General features: G+C 44.5%; 1 protein-coding gene and 1 long non-coding RNA gene across 3 annotated transcripts; one reads left to right on the forward strand and one right to left on the reverse strand.

Annotated features, from left to right (window-relative positions):
• Positions 1–3,966: 3,966 nt before the first annotated feature.
• On the reverse strand, positions 3,967–11,819 carry LOC142027111 (uncharacterized). Of its 2 annotated transcripts, XR_012649021.1 has the most exons (4): positions 11,090–11,819; positions 7,927–8,059; positions 6,254–6,343; positions 3,967–4,158 (listed from the first exon to the last, which is right to left on the reverse strand). It is a non-coding gene; the product is annotated as an uncharacterized LOC142027111 (long non-coding RNA). The 2 variants fall into 2 exon arrangements; XR_012649022.1 differs by lacking the exon at positions 6,254–6,343.
• A 6,214-nt stretch (positions 11,820–18,033) lies between these two features.
• On the forward strand, positions 18,034–23,833 carry CTSL (cathepsin L). The gene is made up of 8 exons (XM_075020012.1): positions 18,034–18,504; positions 18,991–19,126; positions 19,479–19,601; positions 19,686–19,841; positions 20,196–20,420; positions 21,982–22,150; positions 22,503–22,620; positions 23,416–23,833. Exons 2-8 carry the CDS (start codon positions 19,001–19,003, stop codon positions 23,513–23,515), a joined length of 1,017 nt encoding a protein of 338 aa, XP_074876113.1. The 5' UTR covers positions 18,034–18,504; positions 18,991–19,000; the 3' UTR covers positions 23,516–23,833.
• Positions 23,834–27,441: the final 3,608 nt, after the last annotated feature.

Below are 27,441 nucleotides of genomic sequence, written 5' to 3' on the forward strand. Positions count from 1 at the left end.
GTATCTTGAGCTAATCTAAAGCTATGTTGCACTGAAAGGGGAAAAGTTGTCCTCTCCACTGTTGCTTTGCAGTCTTTTGGGCTTGCACTAGTACCTGGCATGCTCAGCCAGTTCGTCTCACTGATCCAGCAGGAAGCTATCACTTTGTTTTGAAGGTTCTGTCTGCAGCCCAGTGAGCTTGCTGCTACAGCTTAGAGAAGGAATGAGAAGTCACAGGAGAGGGAAGGGCCAGAATGCCTTTTTTCAGCAGTAGTGCTGAAATCTAATCAACCTAAACTGCTTGGTAAACCACACCCATAAATAGTTTCAAACTCTGTAAAGGTTTGACTTCAGTATTTGTTTTAGCTAAAAACATTTCCACAAGCTCTGGTAAAACTCTGTTCAGATGTCAGTGGCCCTTGGCAGAAAAGACACTTAAAAAAGATCAAGGTAGACTAAAACAGTCCTTCACCCACTTCTAGGGAACCAGCATCTATCCCAAATTGGGAAACACTGGCAAATACGAGATGGTAGAGCTTGTACCCTGGGGGATGTTTAACCAGGAAAGCCAGACCTGAGCACCAGTTACATCTGCTCTGCTGTGGAGGAGAGGGCAGTATGGCAAATGCACTGCTGTGGGATTGAGCCCTCCTGACTCATGGCCATCCCTGAACTACTAGGAACTGCAAATTGGTTTACTCCTGTTTGTTAGAAAATGAACAGTGACAGCCGTAGCCCTTTCCTTCTCTCCTCAAGCTCTCTCTGGGTACAGCTTATTCTGGTCCAGCTGGTGATGAAGGCAAGGTTAGTACTGAAGCAAGAAAAGGGGAGTTTGCTCTACTCTCTGCCTGCGCCACGGGATTCCTGTGGCATTGCTGAAGTCAGGATTCCATCCTTGACTCAGCCCTCTGCGGCGTGGAAGCAGATAATAGTACTGCCCTGGCTGCAGGGGCTGGGCTGAAGCTCAGCACAGGGAATGTTTCTGAAACTGGTGCCACGAGAGCTTTACACCTTCAGATGACCATTGTTTTTGCTAAACTCCTTAGAGCTGTACAGGGCATGCTGTGGTCCTACAGCACTGTCACAGAGATGTAGACATGTGCCATACCACCCTAGCTGAATAAGACCTGGGCATTACATGCTGCAACAAAACAAACACTAGGAGGAGACAGGCTAGCTAGAGATGTGGATGGAAAGACACAGAACGTGAAGAAGAAATGTGGTACTACTTGCCATTAAACATTTCTGAGTAGAACTCATCTGTGTGTCATCTGACCCTTTTCATCTCTTTCATTACACCTAGCAGATATTTTTAGTCTATTGGCATTTGGATTTGTTGCTTTCCTTTCAGTAAGAAAAGAAGGGGAAAAAAAATGATTTTACAGATATGCAGCAGCTGCTGTAAATGCTGCTTCTCAAACCAACATAATGAGCAAATTGAATTAAAAATCAAAATGTTGTTAAAAAGCAAGGCTCAATCTTCTGTATCTTGCACACCAAATATTACTGGTGGTTTCAAGACCTGAGTCTAAGTCATTCTGCCTGGGGAAGCATTAAAAAATCAAACCAACAAACCATGCTGATTCTGTAAGTGAATCAGAAAGCACTTTCCCTAGTATTTTAACAAACGCTGATGAGTTTAAAGGATGCTCTGTGATCCTGCTTCTGGAGAATGGTGTTCATGTAACCTGTTCATTCTTCACCCTCAAAGCAAACAGGGATTGCCATGCTATGGCTCACACATGGCCCTGGTCATCTGCAGGGGCCATGCTCCAGGACCAGCCTTCCCAGGAAGGCACCACCCCGAGAGCTAGAGGAGAGGACAACTTGGTCCCCAGCCTCAGGTCAGGTGTGACCAAGGATCACAGTATTGCTTTTGGACGGTGGGTTTCCCAGGTGTTGCAGCTGGATACCAGACTCTGGACAGTATAACAGCTAAGCTGTAACCGTAGATTAGGATGAACTTTCCTCTGAGTGGTCCATGTTTCCCCACTACAGAAGTTGCAGCACCTCTCCTCTGGCCCCTCGACCCTGCTTGCAGGGTCTTGTGTAACAGCATCAGCCACAGACATACCAATGATGCAGCCTCCTCCCGGCTCTCCCTGCCTCGTGATGTTTTCTGCATTGGGTCTAGCTGATGGGGAAGATTTGCAGATTGGGGAGGTCACGCTGCATGTGAATGGAAGAGGATGTCCCTTGGTGCAATTTCCAGAGTGTCTGTGTCTCTAATTAGTCTGGATATGCAATAAAAGGGAGTACAGAAAGGTATTGGTAATTCTATTTACCTGTAAGTTTTGTCTTTTGTTTACTAGGTATGGAAAAACTCATTAATTTAGCAGGGCTTTGGGAATCTGTATTTGTGAATTATTTCCTTCTTTATGTATAAAGCAAATGTAAGGCCCCATCAAAATAAATAAGTAGGAAGGACTGGGCTGGGCTGTGGTGAAAAGCTGTTAAGTTTAGGACAGGGAAGGGATCTGTCATTTCTTCAGGTGTGGATAACACTGGCTTTCATGCACCCGCTTCTGAAGTGCAGAGGTACTTTTACCTTTCCAGTGGTAAAAAAAATGCACTGGCTAGGATTTGAGATACATTTGCATTGACTCTGAAGATACAAAGTCATCCTCCTTGTCTGAAACGAAAATTAAAATAAACAGAAATTCCTTCAAGTGAAAAAGACAGGTGAGAAGGGCAAAATGTCAGCAAGGAGGTTTCCCACAGGAAGCAGTTCTTCCAGGCTTTTGGATAGGCATTTGTCTATTTGAACAAACTGCTTTTTTCTTTCTCCCCCCCCCCCCCCCAAGTGTTTAAGGGTGTTTTGTTTAAACTGTTCAAAACTAGCCCCAGTGGCTGAGTACAGGGAAAAATCAACAAAAGAACATATGTAGAGCTAAGCAGGGGAGTCATCCAACCAGTCTGTGTGAAGATTCTTTCAAGTATTTACTGCACTTTCAAGTACTTTAAGCACCTGTAGGAAAAAAACACTGAACAGCCTTCAAGACTGAACTGAGAAATCCTTATGTTGAAGATTTTGTTGGAAGCAAAGATCTTCTTGGAGGAAATAATCTGTGGACACGTCATTTCCTGATCTCATTTTCCCCTGGTAATATAGGCAGTAAGCCAGATATTTTCACTAACCAGACAGTTAGCAGTAGTCTTAGGGCAGGAGTAGGAGCACAGTCCCATATTCTGAAGCCTCCATGCTGTGTTTCTGTAAAGAAACAGGAGCCTGACTTTTTGTTTCCCCCAGAAGAGCTCTTTTTCCAGTGTTATCACATGCAGCTCCTACAGGTGCCCACTGGAATTTGATGAGTTTTTAAAAGCAGATACCCAAGCTGCCTTCCGACAGCATCAACAACCAGGCATACAAAGCAGTGACCATCTCTGACCTCCTCCTGGCTGTAGCAGTTCACTTATCAGCAGCACTGAGAGAATAACACACATGTCTCTCTGTAAGGAGGCTGCCAGTAGGTTCCTGGAGCCTACGGACAGAAAGGCAGACACCATTGCTGGCAATCTAGCACAGAGACAGATAAGAAAGTTCAGATTTGACATCAAGGAGGAGCGGGAGGTGGTGTAGGGAACTTTCTGAGGCCATCCTCAAAGAGCTCTGATGTAGTATGATACATGCCAGCTACGAGTTCCTTGTAATTGCAATTATCACATAAAAGAGAAGAGACACTGCAAGTGAATACAGAGAGATACGCAACTGTACGAACCCCTGTTTGTTGTGAGTCAGTTATAAGCAAGCTGCACCTTGCAGTGGGAAGATGCTCCAGCCACCACTTACACAAGCCCTACTCTAAGTTAGTGCAGTCCCAGAGCCAAGAACAGCTTTGATGCTTGCTTTCTCATTCTCAAATGTTAGAACAGTATTTACTGCTGCTTCTATCCTAAAAGTCACCCAGACTAAAACTGCAGGTGCTGCACTTCAGTATGAATCATAGCGTAAATATCACCACAGTCACCGCTTGTCACAAACAGGTTTATTTCAAAATGCTCATTGCAACATTCCTCCTTTGTTTGGCTGTTTTACAATCCTTCCTCAACTCCTGTCAGCACACTTGCTGTTGGGAGGTGAGAGAGATGGTCTTGTTTTGCCCTCCATCATCACCCTTGGAAGCACAATCTATTCAATTCACCGGTGAAAGGAGGTGAGGGGTCTCTCATCTGACCATTCTGTAAGACAAACAAATGTGGTGATTTCACATGGTCAGGTTTTTTTGCAACATAACCACATATCTATGACATCTCATTTCCTGCATAGCCTGTATGCGATGCATTCTGGTAAAGTAAGGGGAGGTGTCTGGTGCAGGGAGACACTCGAATGCACTGCTGCACTGGCTTACGTCTCTGCATGGTGACACTGGATTGCACAATCCCCAAACCACAGAGCACAACATGCCCTGACCCCATCTCCTCCCCTCACCCACCTCCTGTCTGTCTGTGCAGGGACTCTGTAGAGGTACAGAGGCCATGGCAGCGGTAGCTCTGTGCCTGAACAGGAGGGACGTATCTCTCATCAGAGTACCTATAGCCATTCCACTGCCCCTTTGCAACCTTGTGCCTTCAGACTGTCAGCTAGCACAAGAATCTGGTAAACAAGAGCACAAATCAAAAAACAAAGTTGTGACCTATTTAATGGGAAAAAGACTACGTCGACCCAAGATACTGGCAAAACTTGTTTAATTGCTATAGCTGCTAGCCAAGTAAGTCATGTGTGGACACACGCATTTGAAGTCACCATGCTAGCAGGGCTGCGGTGCAACACGCTTAAACATCTCTGTAAATGCTTGGCTGGACAAGAATGTATCTAGGCACATGCTACTTCTGCAGCAGCAAAAAGAGTCTGGGAGTTGTTTCATCTTTCAAAGGGAAAGCAAAATGCCTGCCTTTGTCCAGCGCTTTGGGTGCTGCATCCATCTGTGTTAGTGGGTGTGAATTTTCCCCATTCTGCTCAGGCTCCATACTGAAGAAGGCCCTATAGAGAAGAATCCATCTGTGTTAGTGGGTGTGAATTTACCTCGTTCTGCTCAGGCTCCATACTGAAGAAGGCCCTATAGAGGAGACAGTGCTCCACTGCCTCATGCTGTCCTTTCAGTTACCATCTCCAAGTGGCTAGATAGCTGCGCTTTTCTGTCAGGGGAAACAACTTGACAAGAAGGAAAGCAAGAGTTTGCAGGGATGTTTACAGCACGGGGGATGGCTTTTTTAGCCAAAGACGGGAAAAAATACAACCCAAACCAACACATCTAGTCCAGCCTGAGGAAGCTCAGAAGAAATCAAGTTCTTCAAGTGACAAAAGAAAGCTCTACAGAGGCTGTAGGACAAGAAATCGTATAAAGCAAGGCTCAAAGACAAGTGAAAAAAAAGGCTCTAACAAGGTCTATATAAAACAGGAGCCCTGATCTGCACTCACCCCGCCAGTTTCCATGTACAACTAATGTGACTGCTAATCTCATCTGAGTGGTACTGCTTCATCAACTCTGCCTAAAGAAAATCCTCAGCTCATGATACTCAAAGCCTTCTCCTCCCCACATTTAAGTGCAAATAATCTCTGAGGGAAGAACACCAGGAGGGTTTGGAAGAGAATGAGAAGCATCCCTCTAGCATGAAACACATAGTGCACAAACAGCAACACCACCACCATTAACTCACCATATTCAAGCCCTAAGTTTGGATTCTTTGGACACTGGATGTATATAGCTATGAAATACTGCTGTAACTTCCACAGGTTGGAACAAAACACTAATGATCCTTATACTCTGCACTGCAGAGTAGCACCCACAAAAACTGCTGCATGAACTTCACAGCAGCTTTGGGGCAGGGAGAAATTTTCTTCTCACCAGCTCCACTTGGCCTCAATAGTGTACAATTTGTTTACACAACTCTTAGAAAGTTGCTAATTTCTCAAGTTACGTGTCAAAAATGTCAGGTTACTTTCCACTTAGTCCTCTGAGAAATACCATCTTAAATTATACACTCTTCAAAACACACTTTCTTCAGTAAGACTGCATATGTGTGCCCTATAATTATTTTTTATTTTATAGTCTTCATGAAATTTAGTGCTACAGTGCTGAAAAAAAACTGAGGCACTCCATTACAAGTGGATAAAAGACTTGGTGTTATCAGCTATTCCCTGAGCAAAAAGTATTAATTCTGCCATCCCACTGAAACAGACAACTTAGCTGTTTAGGGCTCTGCCCAGCAAACATTTAAAAGAGTGTGTGTAGTTTATTCATGTGAGCAAATTCACAGAATTACATGAAATCACCTCTGTGGTTAATATTACAGGGCATGGTTTTTCACCGTCTTCAGAACTGTGATGGCTGGAGGTTCATGCCAAGTGTTCTAGAAGTGGCATCTATAGAAACAAGAAAGTGTTCTATATTTAAAATTCATATTAAATAATGGATTCCTCATGCAAAATGAGTGCTTTTAGTGCTGATCCTTTCAATCTAACTGCTTTTCTAAGATGTTTGGTTAGAAAAATTATTGATGTTTATTATCATTGTTGTTTTCTGCTACTGATGAGAAGTACATTGTCACATCATACTTGGCAGTTGCAGGGTGTTCAATCTTTACAGGGATTTCACTTACCCAGAAGACTTTACATAATCAAAACCAGTCAAACAGAAAAGCAAAACTCATTCTGCCTTTGCCTCCTCCTTTGTCTGCAGTTTGCCTGCTTGCAGTGCAAAGGCTTGATCTTCCTAACCAAGGACACTGCACTGCCCTTTTGCTTCAACACACTTCATTTTTTTTAGAAAAGAAGCGCAGGCAGGAATGTGTTCCCTCTTGCTCTTCATAGCTATGATTCATCATTTCAAGAATCTGTCTGTCTTCAGCACAGAGGTAGCTATAGGATCTTCTGCAAGTAAATGAGAGAACCAGCTGTGGAGACAGCTGGGCAACATGGATGGCAAAAAAAAGTGGTGGGAGGGCAGAACCAATGAGTTGTCATTATCGTTGCATCCCTCTTTTGTCTCCTGTTCCTCCTTTCCTCTCTGTACCTCTTCCCATCCCCACTGAGCAAGAGAGAGCTGTGTTACTGATAGTCTGGAGCTGTACATGCTCAGATGGGGGAGCACCAGCAGCTGCTGAGCACTATTTTGTGGCAGCTGTGGTCTACCTGGCTTTCCCCAGCGGATGCTCTGGTTTGGTTTTCATCTCTCCTACCAAACTGCTGCCTTCCAGGCAACTTGAAGATTTCTCCTCCCTTTCACACCTGACTTGCAATGGCCAGTGTGCTCAAAAGATACAGGAGAAGGGAAATGGAGATATGGATGATATGATGCCCTAGATCTCTTATTCTTAGGGGAAAAAACCCAGAAGGTACTGATGGTCCGACCAAGGGAGCAGGAGCAGGGCAAGCACGAATCTCACCATTTATTCTGCCTTGCTTACCCAGCAAAACTCTTACTGCCACTCTTTGAGCTCAGCCTACGTAAGGAGGCAGGGTAAGGCGCTGTGTCCTTCAGTATGATTCACATGAAACTGAGTATTTTCTTGTCTTTCTAAAACAGGAAAACGGAAAAAGCTAGTTGTGCTGTATTTCTGCTTGCACTCCCTGTTGATAAGAAGCCCCTGCTTCATGGCACACTCAGCAATTTAGTAAGAAAAACACTGGGGTCAGTAACTTCAAAAAGCTATTTGAGAAATGTGACATAACCCTGGCTGTTCCCAGAACCCGTGGGAGGGAGGTACAAAACGGAAACACAGGGGAAAACAACAGGCAACAGGCAGGTGAATTACGCAGGTACACAACTGCAAGTACATAACTGAAGGTGGGGATAAGATTGTCCAGGGACTTGAGGATAAAATTGTTTTCTTATGATATATCTCACCTACTTAGCACTCATAAAGAACCACCCACAGGCCCACTATCTGCAGTCTTATCAGAAAAAAAAAACACTGCACACTGCAGCTTGGTTTCTATGAAAGTACCTTTGCCGTAGTATGTGAGAACACGTAGCGAGCATCCTCCACAATTCCTCTGCTTGAGGAGGAGAACAGCAACAATTCAGCCAAGACCTCACTGGACCATGGTATTTCCAGTCTGTTGTTTTCCCCTCCAGGCCTGTAGTGAATTCAGCATGTAGAATTACATCTAAGCTGATGAATTACACATTCAGTTGATGAATTCTTGTAGTGTTTCCAGTGTTTTGCAAGAAACAAACGGTTCTGGGACTTTTTCAAAGAACATACTAACATTTTTATCTTAAAAAAAAAAAAGAAAAGAAAAAAGGAAAAATCAGCTTGAGAATCGGCTTTCGTCTTCTGCCCCAAAGTTTAGGCAGCCCTGCAGTGACACATATGCTGCTTTGTCAGCCTAAGGAATTTGTCTCTGCAGCCAGGCTTTAGCCGAAAACATACAATGTGCAACATACAATATGCATTAACAGAGATCTATGGTGGCTACTGCCCTCCACTTCTCTCAAAGAATAGCGATAAGGTAAGGCTGACACTTAATGAAAATGAATTTTACAGGGTGAATGGTCTTGCTGATAAAGGTTGGCGGCAGGAGGGAAGAAGAGCTTATTTTTGCTCTTTTTTGTTTTGAAGAAGTTGAGGCATAAAAGTGCACTATAAAGGACTATGAATTGACCTGATGGGTGGAAGAGAAAAAAACAGGGAAAACGTTAAGAAATCCCATGTATTCTACTTAAGCCAACTATCAGTCGCTTCTGGCAACTCTGTCCTTTTGTTTGTCTTCCTTTTCACTCTGCATGAGGAGCTGTCAGCACACAACCTTTGTCACATGAGGAAAGGTTACGAGAAAGACCACTGGTGGCAGAGGGGCCCGCAGCTGAGGAAGTGGACTTCTACCTGGCCGAGGTTACCACAGGAGGAGCAAACAACCTCAGTGGCACTGGGTTTGTACAAAATCATCTGCAAGGCACAAAATTCTCCCCAAGCCCAGGTGAAAAGGGCACGTTACGGCCAGAGCTAAAACATGCAGACATACCCGTCCTAGCCATTCTGGTATCATTTAAAAACATGTGCATACCGATTCCTGTTTAAAAGCAAACCTGGAAAGTCAGCCAGTTATCTGAGTGAATTTTCCAAACTATCTTTTAAAGAAAATCTGTACCTACCAGCCTTTGTTTGATAGTTCTTTAGGTGTTGATTTAATGTTTTCAGTCCCCTTCAGGCAAACCAGGCTACTGAAGACTAGAATACCTGGAAATGGACACGGTTTTATACACAGTTTTTAAATGTAGCCAAATACAGAAAGAAGTATGAGCTAGTCTCAGCTGGATTTTGCCACTTCTGCTTGGCTTGCCTTTTAGCGAGAAGTAAAGAAGCGGAGAGGAAAACAGCTTCCTATGTGGAATTAGAAATCTTTCTAGCCAGCTCAACGAAGTTTAATCCAGTATTCGATTAGAGAATTCTGTAATTTTAATTTCAACTACTGCTTCAGGGGAGAAATTTTGAATACTATTATGAAGGAGCATTTTAATTTAAATGATCGTAGTATACTAAATGCAGAACACCACTAAGCATGATTTTCCATTAATAGTTTACCCTTCTTTCTAGGCATTTTCATGTACATTCTGTGAATGGTTTAGGACAGAACAAATTCAGCCCATTGAACAATATATGAAACAATGTGTGTGATGTTATATTTGAGTTACAGATATATTATTTCATGAAACAATTATTGGTAATGCAAAAAAAACCCAACAAACCCACCCAAAACCAATTCCAAAAATACTCTTCTTGCCAGGAAAAAAGAATAATTAGAAAAATATTTTAACACTTACATTTATATTTACCACTGTGCATACAGTTAATATAGTCACAAAATAAGGTTTTATAGGTAAACTCTAGACTGCTAGTGTGGAGAATCTTCTGTAGGTTTCTTCCTTTCTTTCCCCCTTCCTTCCTTTCTGTCTGTCTCCATTGGAGTGTTTGGGGATTAAGCTTTTGCAGCCAGATTGGGAATGTACCTAGTCCTAGATCCAAGTGTCAGGACTGAGGGCCTGTGTAAATTTGCCTTGAAACCTGCAGCAAAGAAAGCCTCTGTCAGCAGAGAAGGTAGCTGGAGCAGCCTGTGTTCACCCAGGCAAACTCCTTCCCACGGTGGGGAGGAGGGACACATCAGCCAGTGGCTCCTGTGTCCCCCCGCAGCATGGTTGCCCCAGCCTTTGCCAACTAAGGGAAGCGGAAAGGAGCCCAGACTGTTCTCCCTTAAACACAGCCTGTGTTTTGAACAGTTATGCGTCTAGTCAAACACAAAATCCTTAAAAAAAAGTTAACTGGGGGAGAGGAAACAGCCAGCGCTGTGTTTGGATTGCAGTGTGTGCTCAGCTGTCTGCCTTTCATGCTAATGGGAGGCATTTGGGACCACTATCAGGGGGCAGGGGAGCAGAAGGCAACCCCGGCATGCAGCATCAGAGCAGCCCCTGGGCAAAGGGGTTCCATCGCCACCTTACCAGCGATGGGCAAAGGTCAAATTTTTGCATTAAATCATCAGTATTGTAGGTAATGAGTGGGTTGTGAGCCAGGGTGTCAAACAGCTCATTTGGCTGATACCTGAGTCTCTGACTTCCAGCAGTACTGCTCGGGGAGGGAAGAATCCACGAGTAAAGGACACTGCCGTGTGAATGATGAGGCTTGGACTTGAGCAGGCCCAAATATTAGGCAGCTGGGCCACAGTCCAGTATGGCTGTATGCTACCATAGGCACCGCAGTGATCACCCCATGACAGCCCACCTTCTAGCACTGCATGACCACACACCAAGAGATCACCTACTGTAAGAGCAGAGGAAGACTCGGGATGAGAAGTGATCATATGAATGTTGTGTCAGTCATGAACTGTGCTCTTCTGCAAGCCTAAGGGTAAGGTCTAGTGAAATCCTTGTGGATGTTCCCATGTGGAGCAAGAGGAAATTGCACAAGCTTGTAGCTACTCATGAGACAAGTCAGAGAAGCAGCGTTCAGCCCCCAGCTCTGCTGCTGCTGCACTACGTACAGCCTTGTCATGGAGTCATCCAGACGCCACTGCAATGTGGAACAGCATCCTAAAATACCTTGTTTCATGCTGGCCACTAACTAAACCAGCTTCATCTCGCATCTAGACGAACGTCGCTTTGCACACACTCACCTTCAGTGCCCCCTGAGGAACCAGCACAGAAGTCCTTTTCCTTCTGCTGTGCTATCCTGAAGCTTCGGGGTGTACATTTCAGATGCTCCACGGGTTGAGGGTGATCAAAGAGGGAGAGATCAAAAGAAACTCTGCTCTACTGATAGTGAGAAGATTCCAATCAAGCCGGTCCTTGGTGGTCAGAAAGGCCCTGTAAAAGACCTGGTGTAGTCTGTGTCTGCCACAGTGATTAAACAATTATTAAAGTATTTGAAAGGATTATGTAAATCGGACAGCAATTACCAGCATCCTGGCAACTGGGCTGAGTATGCTTCAGCTGGCTCTCAGAGCCAGGCAAGGCAATGCATATTGCACTGATCTATATCACGTCTGTTCACGTTCCCAAAATGAGCTAACCCTTGCATTTATTTTGATTAGCAGAAGAGGGAAAAAAGACGCATTATGATTTACCACAGCCAACCTCTGCATTGAAGAGCCTAGAGTGATCTATCCATGGGTCACTCATTTGATTCCAGTGGCCACAACGTCGTGGTACTGCTTCTTTTTGCTTCAGTCTTCCCATTTGTAAAGTGGGAATAACAGGAATTTTAAGTCACCACTGCTCTTACCCAAAAAGCACATGCATGGGTCTCTTTTTCCTCTTAACCTGATTTTCAGGAAAACAAACTTTAAACCAGTATTTGATTGTTTCAGTTGCCTCTCTCCTCTTCTGCAAGCAGCTTTTGTTTAACCATTCCTCACATGATCTGTTAATGAAGCCCAGCCTGTAACTTCCAAGTTTAAAAATAATTCCTCACATCACTCACAGTCTCTAACCTTATCATGGGAAATGCTTTCCAGCATGTCAGCTTGCCCTTTAGACGCCACTGCTCCAAGAACAACAACAGACAGACAAACAGGTTTTTCTTTCATGCTCTGCAACTGTTTACAACAGCTTGCAGAAGCACAAGCATTGCACTCGAGCACTTAAAGATTTGTACTTCTCTGAGCTTTATTACTGCTTCCGTTTCAAAACAAAAATGTTGGATCTTTGTTTTTTTAAATTAAAATGTAATTTCAAATATTAAATAGTATATGAAATACGCCCCAAAGGCTTCTTTGAATTCTGTTAAAATGCCTTTACTGTGATCTCTAGGGTAGAGATGGGCCGTAAAAAACTCATCTTGGTCAGAGCAACTTTACAATACAGACAGGATTTGCAACTTCCAAGTTATTACAATAAAATTTTAAATTAAGGGAGTCAGGAAATAGTAACTACTTCTGTATAAAAATTGAAAAAAAATATCCTTTTTAGTATGAGGGGAAAAAAACCACCAATGTCCTTTAAATTTTAGAGAATCATCAATACAATGTGGAAATTATTCTACATTTGTGAACTTCTTCATCACCAGTTTAATATGATACTTCCCCACATCCTCCCACTATTTCCCCAGGTTAGCTTTTAAAATCTCCCCAGACTCAGAAACTACTCTCTGACAGAACTCAGGAGGAGACACTGAGTAAAGAATGAGGAATCAATCAAATTGAGGTTCGAAATCAAATCAATCAAGTTGAGATACGTTAGTTACACCGTGGTCAAAGCTTCAAAGCTGACTTCAAGTATGACTCAGGACTCAGTATTTAGCCTCCCTAAAAAAAATACAAGTCAAGGTAAAAGCAAAAAGAAACCAAACCAACTCATTTTTTCCACGCATACAAAAATAACTTCATCAGGAAACCTCACAGGAAAATAATACTGCTTTTGGGAAACCCTAACCCTGAATCAGTGGCAATACTTAGGACCCCCACCCAGTCTTTCTTGCAAAGCAAGCAGTCCCTTGCATCATTTCCCAACTCCTGTGACCAGGTAAGACATTGAGATGCAAACGAAGTCGCCTTTGCCTCGTGGGCCAGCAGAGAAGCTGGAATGCAGTTTCTTATCTGGCGCTTGGGTGAGGAAATGATGGTTTTGGGAGATCACAAGACCGCTGAAAACAATGAGGTGTTTCAGAAGGGTTGTGTCACTGCTCGCCTGCCATCTCCCAGGTCTTCAGAAAACTCTCAGAACCCTATCTATGTTCCCTTGAAGCACATGCTGCTTCCTTTTCTAACCTAATAATGATGCAACTAACTTCATTACGGGTGCTCCAGCTGAAGCACAGGTTGAACCTTTTTTTTTTTCTTACCACGGAGAATCCAAAACAAAGATTCTTAAGTGGGTACTTATGAACGTCGTTAACGCTAGAGGGACATTATAAACTCCAGAGCCACCTCAGATCTTCGGTGAGGAATGCCCAGGTTGGGGAGGAAGGCTGGTTACTTTTCATGGAGCTGCAAGGAAAAAGGGAAACTGCTCATGCTTTTTTGGTAGCCTTTTTACCAGCCATGTTCAAATCAAGTTAGGTAAAAAAGTATCTGCAGTTCCTAAAACTTTTCTGAAACTGGCACTAAAAATAAGTCTTAAAGTGAGTAGCATTTCTTAAGATGGCATGGGGATATCTGTTCTCTAATTGTCTTCTCACATCCTCCTAGCTTTCTGAAACAGTCACTCTGGTGTTGGAAATTCACTGTGCTTTTTTTCCGTAAGCAGAATCTTTACCGCAAAATAGAAGAAAAACATGATTATGTTTCTGAAAAGAAAGTTGACCTGTTTTTTTTAAGTTTCATTTTCCTAAACACAAATATGACCCTGGCATTTCTTACACGTAAACCAGATTCTGGCATGTAAAATCAGCACAGTGCTTACTGCAATATACCTGTGCTTTTCTAAACGGGATCAATGTTTGGCTGAACAGAAGCACATGAGATTGGATTTTTTTTTTTTTTGGTAAATCTGATAAAGATTGGCCGGTGGAAGCTTGCTATGAAATACAGTAATTTGCATTTGAGAGCAGAGAACACTCTAAGATATACCTTGACTAAGACCATGCTGCTGTAGAAGTCCATTCTTAAGTCATGGTGCAGTAAGCTAAAATGACAGAAACCAGATTTAAGCCAGAGGACTTTAAGCTGGTATAAACAAACATGTTCACAGTCATAGCTTTTTAAGTAAGCCAGTCCAGCTTTTTTTTATTCCAGGAATGAAGATCCTGAATTTAGTCTTCATAGTAATAATGCAAAAATCGATGTTTACCTAAATAAAATGTCCTTCCTTTGCTGTTTGGATAAATGGCATCCAAACAAACCGCTTGTTTTTACCTCAGTAAGGATCATGGCACTTGGGTTACCTTGAGATAGCTGGTCTGTGGGAGCTGCTGGTGCACACACTCTTGTCACAGTTAAGTGTGACATAGCTTATTCTGTTTACATTGCACAGATGTTTTTGATACACTGTCAGCCTGCTGCAGCTTTGCAACTCAACTACCATTACAAAGGAGCTTTGCTTTTCTGATTTCTGGGTCTTTTCTTGGCAGATACAGGTTGGCCCTTTCCTCTGCACATTTGTACTAGTAGAACAAAGAAGGAAAAGCGTTTAAAAGTACAAAACAAGTTTCAGAAATCCTGGGTTCAAATAAGTAGAGCGGTTCCAGAGGGGGAGGATTGTGCTGCACACCTGGGATGTGCAGTGGCAGCTGAGTTCATGTTGATGAGATGCTTCCCTGGAGATCAATACAGAGTTCACCCCTCCAACTGGAAAGGCAACACACCGCTATGCGAGTTCTTGAGACTATTGAGAAATGCATGGCCTCTGTCATCTGGTAACTTGTAGGGCCAGATGAGCTACAGGGTGGCTGGCAATCTTTTGGCTGTTGCAATGAAAACATGACCAGTTAGTAAAAGGTGTTATTCCTGCATCTTGGAAGAGTGGTATGCCTTTGGCAAAATAGTTGGAGTTTCACATACATAGAGATCCTCAAAAGCTGTTTTGTTTTTTTTTTTTTCAAAGCAGTTTGGAAAGTTACCCTCCAAAAAGGAGAGATTCAATTTAATGGACAAGGGTCTTCTTCCTTCAAAGTTTTGATCTTTAGGTTATTGCAGAAAGGACTGTGACTACTGTGATTAGCGTGGCTATCTAGGTCTCCTCTGGACCAGATGGCATGACTTCAGTTGAGCTTTTAAGCAGAGGGACTGAAGGAGCTCTTGACTTCACCCCTTCTCTCTGCTCACCTGGAAGGAGTGCTTTGCACACAAGACCCCCACGCAGCTGGTAGTCCCCACAGAGATGTTTTCAATACAGCAAAGACTGCTGTGGCTGGTGTGACTGCAGCAGAGTGTCACAAGGTTGCACAGTTTGATGGAAAGCGATTTCTAGCAGTACCTGCCCAGTTACTACCTCTAACTGCTGCCACTGACCCTCTGTTCACTTCAACAGACCACTACCATGCTGGGCTTGCAGTTTGGCATGTGAACACATCATGGTGCACAGACAGTAGCAGTAGGAACAGTGCTGGGACAGAGGGATGTCTAGTAGCTGTGCACTATGGCATTTTTAACTTGGCTGAAATCGTGAACAGTCTCTGCAGCATGGCTGGCAGTCTTCACATTGATGACAAGATAATACAACTCTCGGAGAGGAAATGTTTGTCCAGGAGTTGGAGGTAGTCCTAGGCCAGCTTCCTATCACAGGTTTCTAAATGGCACTCTTGTGATGACCAGGTTCTGACCATAGCTGTTGCCGTGCTGACTTCCCTTGCATATGCTTATGTTTCTGCACCTGGGCTCCCAGGTTTCCTTCCCAAAATACCTGGGGAACTGGTATGTCCATGCAACAGTTATGACTCAGCGCAAGCTGAAGTCAATGTGCTGAAAGTATTCCTGTCTCCTTCAAGAATTTCAACAAATTCTCAGTTAAGATTTCCTTGTGTATGCTAGTTAAATAAACTTGTAGGGTGAACTTACCTTCTTAGTAAAAATGGTGTCTGGCCATTGTGTGTGGGTACATGCACTAAGAGCATTCACAAGAAGAGGCAATGCACTGGTATCACATGTTAGCTGACTACACGGTAACTTCCCCAAAGGGACAGGACCTCATACCATCTGGAAAAGCATTGGTTTGTCTTGGTGCATCTCAGGGCACATTACAGAGTAGTAGACATGTGATTTATGGTGCAAGACCACCTGTAATTTTGACCTTACCTCCTGTCATGCCAGCTAAACATCTTGCCCTTTTTGAAAATAAGTCCTTGTCTATAGTTCATTGAGAACTTAACTGTAGCCTTTAAATGATTAGTTGATACCAGATACAATTGCAGAAACAAAGCTAACCTAAACAGGACTAAGAAGTCCCATTGCACAGAAAAATACCAGCAAAAAGCTGTTGAGTAAAAACTTTTCAAATCTTGCACAACTCAAAAAAAAACAACCAAAAAACCTAACTATGAGTTAGTCAAACTATACGAAGTTCATCTAACTCTCCCGAGGTATTTACTTGTGAATTGGTTAGGTAGTGAAAAGTTTCATGCTGGAAAGATAGAGACACATAGTCTTACTCAGTGCATGCATTTTAATTTTCCTTTACAAATAAGGAAATGGGTCATTTTCCTTAGAAAAGGCTGGTCTTGAAACTGTTGTTTGACAACTGGAAGTACAAATGGTTGAACAGAACACACAAGGATATCTAGCTTAATTTTTCAACACCCCCCCCCCAATTATTCAAACTTGTGCAATGTTGATTGTTGCTGTGTATGTCACACTCTTTTTCTTCCTTTCAGAAGATGTTTCCATGATGATTGGTCAGTCAGCCACTAGCCATATAACACCTTAAGGCAAAACAATAACTTTCAGAAATTTCAGCCACAAACACCACTAGAAATTTGATAACACAGCTTTGCAAAACAAGTAAATATTAAGCCCATGAGCAAGTAATTCCTAAAAATTATAATGCATCCAGTGTGCCTTCGTTGCAGTCCTGTTTTGAAGGAGTCCTTTCTATGTTTTACATTCCTGCTCAAAGTGGCATGGCTGCACGTGTATAAACCATGCTGATAGATCAGTCCTGAGCGTTTATGTGCAAGCTTTCACTTAAGTAAGTAGTTTAGCTTTAAAATACCTTCTTTTCTCAGAGGTTTTACGAGGCTCACTTATGATTACTTAACTAACCAAGAAGCACCACTGTTGGGTGTATTTACACATTTTTTGTGGAATCAGGACACTAGTTTGGTGGCAGAAGACTCGCAGGCTCGCTTATGATTACTTAACTAACCAAGAAGCACCACTGTTGGGTGTATTTACACATTTTTTGTGGAATCAGGACACTAGTTCGGTGGCAGAAGACTCGCACGGGTGCTTTGAAAAGACAGGACAACCCTTCCAACTTCTTTTTATGTATTTGGCCCTGTGGTGCTTCCTTGGGCCAAAGACCGCTCCTGGGATAATCTGGGTAAGGAAACATGTATTGCTTGTTTTAACAACACACTGCGTGTCTTAAGGCATCAAAAAAGGGAGAACCACGTATCATATGATTTCTTCCTTTTTGCTGTTGTGCAACAGTCTACAAACCCCGTTTTTTACTCTAAATACGTGCTTTCAAGTTTGCAAGCTAAAGCCTTCGGCAACGCCGGCTTCACAAGAGTTTGAGGGGGAACCTTGCACAGGTCTTGCAGTTATTCTACTACTAGAGGCACATTCCCTCTTAAAAACCAAAGTCTGTCTACTGCTGGTTAGATGCGGGCCAAATCCAGGTGTAAATCTTCTAGCGTCTCACCAGCGCTGCAGCTCTCGGCGTCACGGGCAGTGTTTTCCAGCAGATGGTGCGGGGTGCTGCACACATAAACACTAGCCACGCTGGCGGTGAAACATCAGAGGCTCACTCTCACCAGGCTCGGGTCCGAAGGCAGGAAAAAGCAGTTTCGGGGTATTAAATCAGGAGGGAGTACAAAGGGCTTCCCTGGAAACCTTCCTCGTACCGGCGCAACCGCCCCGCCGCTGGGACGCTGCCCGGGGGGGAGATGCCGCCTCGTACCTGCCCGGTGCCAGCCTGAGGGAAGTTCCCCTTCCAGCCGTGCCTAACAAACAAAACCCGCAGCGGCGGCTCTCCCGGCGGGCAGCCGGCTTGCGGCACGGCCTGCCAACCCCGCCGAGGGGGCACGGGGTGCCGGGGCACGCACTCCCCGCCCGGCCGGCCGCTGGGCGCCCGGGGGCGGACGGCACGGCAGCCGCCTCCCCGAGCCGGCCACAGCCACAGCCACCGGGCGGCAACACGGGGACGGGGCTGGGTCGGCTACCGCGAGCGCCTCGCCATTTTTTCTCCAGATTTCGGTCTTCTTTAGTCTGCCCGCTGCCAGCCCCCGCGCCCCGCGGCCTCTCGCCCCGGCGCAGACCCCCGGCCTCGGCCGCGGCCCGGGCCCCCGCGGGAGGCGCGGCGCGGCGGGGCGCGGCGAGGCCCGGCGCGGCCGCCAATCGGCGCGGCGGGGCGGGCACGGCGGCGGCGGCTATAAGAAGGGCCGCGGGGGCCGAGGGTGGCTGGGCCGGGGGACAAGCTGCGGGGGCCGAGCGAGGTGAGCGGGGGCTGCGAGGCGAGCGGGGGCTGCGAGGCAGCGCGTCCCGCGGGCCTCGGCTCCGTCCTCGTCCTGCGGCGGGAAGGGGTCGCCGTTCCGGCCGCTTCCCCGCGAGGCTCCTGGCCTCGCCGCCCCAGCTTGTTTACAGCCGCGGCCGAGGGCCCCGCTCCCCGGATGGGGGCGGGCAGAGGCCCGGTCAGTTCGTGGGGCCCGCGGGAAACGCTCGGCGGAGGTGGGGGGGCGGCCGGCCGGCCTTCCTCCCTCCCTCCCTGCGCGTCCGCCCGGAGGGCTTCGTTCGGGGTGCGCGGCTTAGCTTTTTCCCCTCCCGTGACCGGCTTGCGAAGCAGCCGGGGGACACGCGGTGCGTCGGCGAACGGGCTCGTTTCGGGCCCGGCACCCCCCTCCGCGCTCAGGGCTGTGAGGCAGAGGGCGGCCGGCCTGCCGGCGCGCTGCTCTGGCTGACGGCCGCTCCTCCGTTCCCGGCAGATCCGCCAGCATGAGCCTGTGTCTGACCGCCCTCAGCCTCTGCCTGGGACTGGCCTTCGGTGCTCCGAGAGTGGACCCCGAGCTGGACGGCCACTGGCAGCTGTGGAAGTCGTGGCACAACAAGGACTACCATGAGGTGAGCGCCCGGCGACGCGCCCTCAGCGCGGCGAGCCCCCGGTGCGCTCCGCCGGGCCCTGCCCGCTGAGTCACGTCTGCTTGGTCTTGAGGCGGGCCGTGCTCCGCGCTGGGGAGGGGTGGTAACCCCCCTCGTCCCCGGTCCCCTTGCTGTGTCGACACAGCTGGTCTGCGCTCTTTGTTTTTGTTACGGGGGTGGCGGCGAAGAGACCATCTCCTGCACGGCGTTCGGGCTTCCCGTTCGAGTAGTCTGCGCTTGCCCGAGTACGCAAGCCGTAACAAAGCGCATTTTCGTGCCAGTGAACTTTTGTTTGAACAGCCTCCTTGAAGCATGTTGTTTTCTGGCCCCTCAGAGAGAGGAAAGCTGGAGGAGAGTGGTGTGGGAGAAGAATCTGAAAATGATTGAGCTCCATAATCTGGATCACACACTAGGAAAACACAGCTACAAGTTGGGAATGAATCAGTTTGGTGACATGGTAGGTATGGTATTGAGGCGTGCAACACAGTTCTAAACAGCGGTGCATAATAGATGGTGACTACGTGTCTTGAATTTTCTTCAGACAACTGAGGAGTTCAGGCAGCTGATGAATGGCTATGCACACAAGAAGTCAGAAAGGAAGTACAGGGGATCCCAGTTTCTTGAGCCCAGCTTCCTGGAAGCGCCGCGATCAGTAGACTGGAGAGAGAAGGGATATGTAACTCCAGTTAAAGACCAGGTATTCTCTGATGGTGGATATTTACCCAGTTACAGGCCCAGTTTCCTGAATGCTACCTCAGCTTCCATGGAGGAAAAACACTTTGGACTTCTTTAACGAAGCCTAGTGCAAGCTTACTAAATTAAGTGCCATTTTGATAAAACTGCTGTACCCCTTTAGGACCTTTCAGGAGTTCTGTACTAAATGTCCAAGAACTCAGAGGGCTTGTAGTATCTTCATCTGTACGTGCTAGAATTCTGAAACTGAAGTTGGTCTTGTGGCCTTTGCGTTTTTCATGTTTAGATCAGTGGTAAGGGAACTGTAATTGCCTAATCTGTCTGGATTTGTAACTTGTAATTTCGTTTCTTGCTTCAGGGTCAGTGTGGCTCTTGCTGGGCATTCAGCACAACAGGAGCTCTTGAAGGGCAGCACTTCAGAAAAACGGGCAGACTTGTTTCGCTGAGTGAACAGAATCTGGTGGACTGTTCTCGCCCTGAAGGGAATCAAGGCTGCAATGGTGGTCTCATGGACCAGGCTTTCCAGTATGTGCAGGATAATGGGGGAATTGATTCAGAGGAATCCTACCCGTACACTGCAAAGGTAAGTCTAATAGCTGAACTTGTATTGCAGGTGTTACGTCTTTTGTGTGGACAAACTACGTGTTGGGGAAGCTCATACCTGGAAAGGAAGATGTCTAAGTAGTAATCAGTACATCTGTTCTTCCTGTTGCATCTTTCCTGAGAAAACTAGAATGACTGCTAGCCCCAGTAGGCATCACATACTGCACTGGTCTCTGAGGTCAAAATCTTACCAGACCAGTTGGAAAAACTAGAGCAAATATTATTTTTATTCCTCCCTGTCATTGCTGCCCTCCTGTTGGACATCATGCCTTATCTTGGTCGAAACACCAAACCAGGACCCAGCCCTTGTCAACAGTGCTACTTAATCGTGGGGGTGCAATTTGGCTTCCCATAACTGAGATATTATGAAGTTGCTACCCGTAGACCAGCTAGTTCTTGCAGCTAACATGATTTGGTTTTTAACAATAGTGGTTGGCAGTGGTTTATTTAAGTTCTGCTTCTGGACAACATGCGCAAAAATGCAGATAATGAGCAGACTTTTAAAATAACTCTAATGATCTACCAAAAGTTAAACAGACAGGAAGGGACAAAAGAGCAGTAGTAAATTGTGGTATCACTTGAGAGCCCATGGTTTGGGCTTTTCACCACTTGCGAGTTCTGCTCACTATAGAGCATCTTTCCTTGCAGCTTATTTTGTGTTGACTGAATGTGCAATAGCACTGCCATTTGTTGTGAGCAACATGGAAGCCTTTGGATTTGAGTTTCTGTTCCCCTGTATCCCTGTAATATCAATTTTTTCCTGATCTTGGCTCTTCCAGAGATCCCAGTTGTTTATAGGAAGTGCTGAACTTGCTGAGTACAGTAAACAACTGAGCTGTACTCTGTGTTCCTTTAGTTGAGGGGAGGCAACTTAAGCACTAACCTTACCACACAGGTAAGGGCGGGATGTGCTTACTTCAATCTGTTTCAATTTTACATGGCCTGACTTCCAAACTAGGCCTGCCTCCTGATGTAAATGCCTGTGGCACTAACAGCTCAGGCTTTATTGTAAAAAAAAAGTGAAGAAGCACAAAATACGTGACAGCTGTATGTAAGGTCATGTAATACAAATGACTAACTTTCAAATCATTCTGTACAGTTTTTCAAACTATGACAGACTAAAATTTGTGAATTTTAAGTGCTTGCTCAATGAACGGTTTCTAGATTGCTTTGTAATTAATGAATACTTGGTGGTCTTCCAGTGCCCATTAATGCACTCTGGGCTTCTTTCCTCCCTGAAGAGAGATTTGTCCTCCCCACCAATGAAGGCAGGGTTCCAGGATGTGATGGTGCTTTGCATCCCAGTAAAACTTTCCGTTTGGGCTCCACTGTCTTTTGGTTTTTCTGTACCTTTGAGAAACTCAAAAGCAGCTTCTGTGTTCTCCCTCTGCTCTTCTCCTTTCAAAGCACTGCTGAGGCAATTGGATCCTCTTCAGTCCCTTGTTTTCAAGGCAGCAAAGTCACAGAATGTCTGGTAGTTCCTGTGCTCACCTGTGTGTTAAGTGGAGAACTATGTAATAACTAGGGCTTTCTTTATTTAGGATGATGAAGACTGTCGCTACAAGGCAGAGTACAATGCTGCTAATGACACTGGCTTTGTTGACATCCCTCAAGGACATGAAAGAGCTCTCATGAAAGCAGTAGCAGCTGTGGGTCCAGTGTCTGTTGCTATTGATGCAGGCCACTCTTCATTCCAGTTCTATCAGTCAGGTGGGGATTTGTTAGCAACTTGCATGCAGAGAACTCTTTTTTTCTTTTTTTTTCTGGATACTCAGTATTCATTACCATTCAGTTTAATAGGTGAAAAAACTCCAACTATGGTCTTGTGACATAGGACGCAATCAGGAGTCCTTTTAATTCTAGTCCAGGTTCTCCACGCTTTGTACTTCTCTTGCATATGTGTGTACTTGTCCTCCAGTTTCTGCCATGATACACTTAAGACTCCTTTCTCTGACTCTCAAGAGGCTGTGCAACATTTAATTTGAAATACACAAAGCTTCTGGTGAGGGAGAAGGGTTTCCTGCAGATGAACTTGTTCATGTGTGAACTTATGCCTCTGCAGGTATCTACTATGAACCAGAGTGCAGCAGTGAAGACCTGGACCATGGTGTTCTGGTTGTAGGTTATGGCTTTGAGGGGGAAGATGTAGATGGGAAGAAATATTGGATTGTTAAGAACAGGTAAGATCTCTCTCTGTGCCTGGTACCCTTTGGGGGTAGGGGAGAAGGGAAGGTAGTTTGTCACTTGCAGTAGGAGGTGGGAAGACAGCAGTGATGAAAATCTGCCTGTGGAAAATCTGGAGACTGTTCTCAGATTGTATTGTGTGACAAAAGTTAAACCTGACTCATGCTGCTGGCAGCCTAATAAAGTAGGCCCAAAGCAGCAACTCATCCTCCTGCTTTTTTAGCTAATTCAAGGAAGCTCAGCACTGGAACAGCCCATGAAGATAGTAGATGTTAAAGTGGTGGAGCAGAGGGGAGCAGGAGGAAACCAGGTTGTGGGGGTGTAATGGATTTTTTTGGAACCACAGCACTGCTCACTTGTGTGAAATGGGGTAACACGAACTTTAAAGATGGAGTTACCTCCTAGGTTGGAGGGAAAACAATAAATGCCAAAGGGCATGTCACATGAGCTTGTCTCATGTTCTCAGCATTACTGGGGCACCACCCTCATGCTGCTTGCAGTCTTGGTCTTCCTCTAAAGTTGGCTGGGAGCAGTGTCTGAGCTTCAGGCATTTGTAATCGAGGATTGCACATCAAGGTCTCCACCTAGTGAGAGGATGACTGCACCCTTTATTTCTGTGAGCTTGGGGTACCTCTCCTGTAATGTGCACTTAATTGCTGGAAAGCACTTCAGTTTGGCTGCAGCTATCTTGATTTTTCTCCACAAATGTGGAAGGCAGCAGTTTACCTGGGAGGGGGAGGTAAATAAGTCTTTTCTGAACATGAAAACAAACCCTTTACTTCTGTTTTCAGCTGGGGTGAGAAGTGGGGTGACAAAGGATATATCTACATGGCCAAGGACAGGAAGAACCACTGTGGAATAGCAACAGCTGCTAGCTATCCACTTGTATAATTTGAAGACTGAACATTTCAGTGAATGAGGGGTTTTAAACTGAATGACCAAACCCATGCTCACACATGTGGTAGACTTGTATCCTTCAAAAGTCAACTTGATTTTTTTAAAGCGTTTGAAGTATGTTTTACATGTTGGCAACATGCCACTTGTTTTAAATTAATGTAAATGTTGGTATGTAAACAGCTTGTAATATTGCTGGCTTTTAACTCTTAATCTAATAGATTCTTCTTTGTATTTTTTCCTTTTTTTTAAATTGCAATGTGCCCAAAGGTTTACTTTTTAAATAAACACTTGAATTCCAGTGTGTACAGATGACTTGGCTTTTTGGTCTGCATTTTTTCCACTTGGGACTTTTATCAAACAGGCATTTATAAACTGAAGCCTGTATGCATGCCTCTTCATCAGTTACTAAAATGCAGTCCTAGCTGGGAATGGCTAACAGCTGTTATAAAATGGAGTGTAGTATTTGTAACAACTTGTTTAAAATGGGGAGTGGAAAAATATCTTCACTAAAAAAGAAGTGACTGAAAATCTGACCCTTATTCTTTGAAACTACTTGCTCCCCAGAATGTGTCTGTAAATGAATTTTGGCTTAGTATTGCCTCTGGGTCGCAGGACTGTCTCTGGTTGTTTGTATTTCAAAACAAAGGTCTTCAGTCTTTTCATGTCCTGCATGCAGCATCTGATCTTCACTTAGCTTTAATAACATCAGTGTTTTCTTAATGGCACCTCAAAGTACCACAGTTCTGTAGTTAGAGCAGTTGTCCCCCTTTGAGCACTATAGGGTATAGGAACACCCCAAGCACCTGGGCTTTTCAAAGAGACAGCTTGTTTCTTGAGATATGTAGGACACTTAATACTGTCTTCTCCCTACATGAGCTTTGGCTGGGGAAAGAAGGGGATGGGGGGGAAGGAATGCTGTTCCTCTGGAAAGTGAAGTTGGGCCACTGTGTTAATCCCTGTATACTTGATGGCTGACTGGACTGTGGTGACTTATACTGTGCCCTGTACCTCCTCCTCTGAGATGACTTTTCTCCTCTGCAGGTGTCTGTGCTGCTGAAACATGATTAGTAGCTGTTACATACTGTTGTTTAGATGTGGTTTGGGTACCAGTAGTTTCTGCAGACTAGGATGAATACCAAAAAGAGGGGGGGGAGGCGGGGGAAGACCTGCCTTGGTTTTTTGGATGCTGACTGATCCCCTCTTGCATTTGGGCTGGAGGGGAAGGAGGCTAGTTCTGCAGCTTAACCAGCACCAATTCAGCATCTACAGACCCATAGGTTTTTATGCACAGTATCTTTAATGAATCTGATGGTTATGCACACAAGGGAACACTTGGACTAAAAGTTATGGAAACAGTTTCATTACTGCAGGTAAAACAAGTTTTAAGCTTGCATTTCATAAACACTTCTGGAAGGAAAAACAGGCTGAGGTGTATCTAGAATAATCAAAATGTTAACTGCTGTTCATTTGTGAGTCTGTACACATGCTGGTTGCAGATTAATTCTTTCAACCTGAATCTCCCTACAAGCTGGGGGTTTTTGTTGTTGTTTTTTTTTTTTTTTAAAGGAAGAGCCTCCCTCAGCCCAGTGGCTATTTAACAAGCCACAGCAGAAATACTGGTTAGAATTTAGCTATTAAGTTGACTTGCTAAGCCTGTTATGGAGAGCATCCACAGTGCTTGGTGGAAGCTATGGAGGAAATGAATGTGGAGCTCAACTAGTGGTCCTCCAAAGCAAGATCAAAATGCTGCCAGGGAATTGACTGCATAAACTCCTTAGACAGTAGCTGCTTTTCATTCTTGCTGCCCCAGAATTAGGGGTGGACAGAGACCTGTCTCTCTGAATGCTCTTTAATCCTGGAAGCTGACATTACTGTGAGCTTAGTAGCACTTAAGGTGCTACTGGTTTTCTGTATTGATTAAAACAAGACAGTGAGAACATCCAGTGGAGGTGAGACTAGTACAAAGCCTGCTAGGATTTGAACTGCTGCAAAAAAATGGGCAGCAGGGAAAGGTGTTTGCTTACAAAGGCTAAGGTTAATAAAAGTTGCTCAGAAAATGATATTTTTTTTTATGAACAGATGGGAAAGTGAAAAGGAAGTAAATTTCCAAAGCATATGCACATGAATGGGAATGTGGCTCACAAAAGAGGCATCAGCCTCTGACTTTTTTAGAAATATGTGATAATACAGCTATTTGTCTGCATTAAAACTTTCTGACTTCTGGCTGAACATCCTCTCTTCTGAGTGGAATAATCAGGAAGGGGACAGGGTAAGTCAGGTCATGCAGACAATATTTACAGTCTTCTTAAGTAACAGCTTTACCCAGAATTGCCTTACATGACACTATAAACATTAAAATTTTTGTAAGTTGCAGTTAGGCACACTGGTAGAAATTTAAAACCTGTTACATTTCAAGAATTACATTAAATCTGGATTTGTGATTCTGCTGCTGTGGCCCTATCTTCTATAGACCTGTTTAATTTACTTTAGAAGTACTATTATAAAGTAGCAAGTTATTCCGTAATGGTATATGTCCTATTGGGGAAAGTGTCACCTCTCTTCAAAGTTGTTCCTTTCTGAAGATACAGCAAATGCACATTATGCATGCACACAGAAAGCTCCTGAGTTGTTCCCAGAAAATCTGTGGGTAGTTAAAGCTCTTGATGACTGTGTTCCAATATTTTTTTTCCAGGCTTTCTTTGGTTTTATATTCCTGCTGACAGATGAAGTTGCATTTCTTACAAGGTGTATTATTTTTAAAGGTACTAGTGCACATGTGTTATCAGTAAAACATCCTATCTAGGCTGCCCTGTTTAGGGCCTGTCTAAATTAGAGCTACTGTTGTTGTTAATGGGGTCTTGATGCGTATCTAAATATGGGATTTGGTCACTGTGTTACATGCATGGTAGATGGCAGTTCTGTACAGCAATAATGCTCTGCAGTCATTGCTTGCTTTCATCTTCACTGTGAAAATTAACTTTTATTTAAATCTGGGAACAAAAAAGATTTTGCATTTGGTTTCTGTGTGCTGGTGGTTCTTGGATAGACTTGTCCTTGTGCTTGTCCTAAAGGTCTCATAAGAGTAACAGTTCCTCCGACCTGCTTGGTGAATGACTGTATTTATCAGTAGTTGGTCATGAGTTTCTAAAGACAAGTACTCTTGAGGCAAGGAAAACCATGAAAAGAAATGATTCCACTTACACATGAAGTGCTTATTCTTTAAACTCCAGTGAGAAATGAATGTAACTGTCATGCAGGAAACTATTTTCCCTTTAAAAACAGTCATTTTCTCATCCTATCTGTGACTGCTAAGTAGAATGGAAATTTGGGTTTTTCTAATGTGCATTGTTTTTCATCTTTGCTAATGTTAAATCTATTTCCAATATTAACAGTGGAATAAATCAGCTTATTATCCCCCTACACAATCCATTCAGGAAAGCAATTTTTAAAATATTTTGAAGGACTACACTGACAAAATATTTGTGGTCTCACCCTGTTGAAACGTTACTGGGAAGCCAAACGTGATGAGTTGTATCAGTGAGTGTACATAGTGAGTGATTAACTGGTGATCTGCATACGGGCATTCAGCAAACAACATTCTGAGACAACGGGAGGTATAGGAAAATGGGAATATCCACTTAAACAAGACAACAAAAACTCTAGCTTCTGAACATCACTTATGCAGTGTTTGCTCTTTAACTAGTCTCCTTGATGAAATAAATGATCCTGCCATGTATCTCTTAAGCTTAATACCAGTTAATCAGTTTTTACATATTAGAGATTATCTGCAGTTTCTGGCTATTAACCAAGGAATTGAGCATACCCTGATGGCTGTGGTAATGTAAGCTGATAACTCTGCTTTCTAGCTCCCTTTGCACTTTATTAAGTTATACGACAGATTGAGAGCCTGTTTTTAATTG

Source organism: Buteo buteo, chromosome Z (genome assembly GCF_964188355.1).
Source record: "Buteo buteo chromosome Z, bButBut1.hap1.1, whole genome shotgun sequence".
In the NCBI taxonomy this organism is placed as follows: Eukaryota; Metazoa; Chordata; class Aves; order Accipitriformes; family Accipitridae; genus Buteo; species Buteo buteo.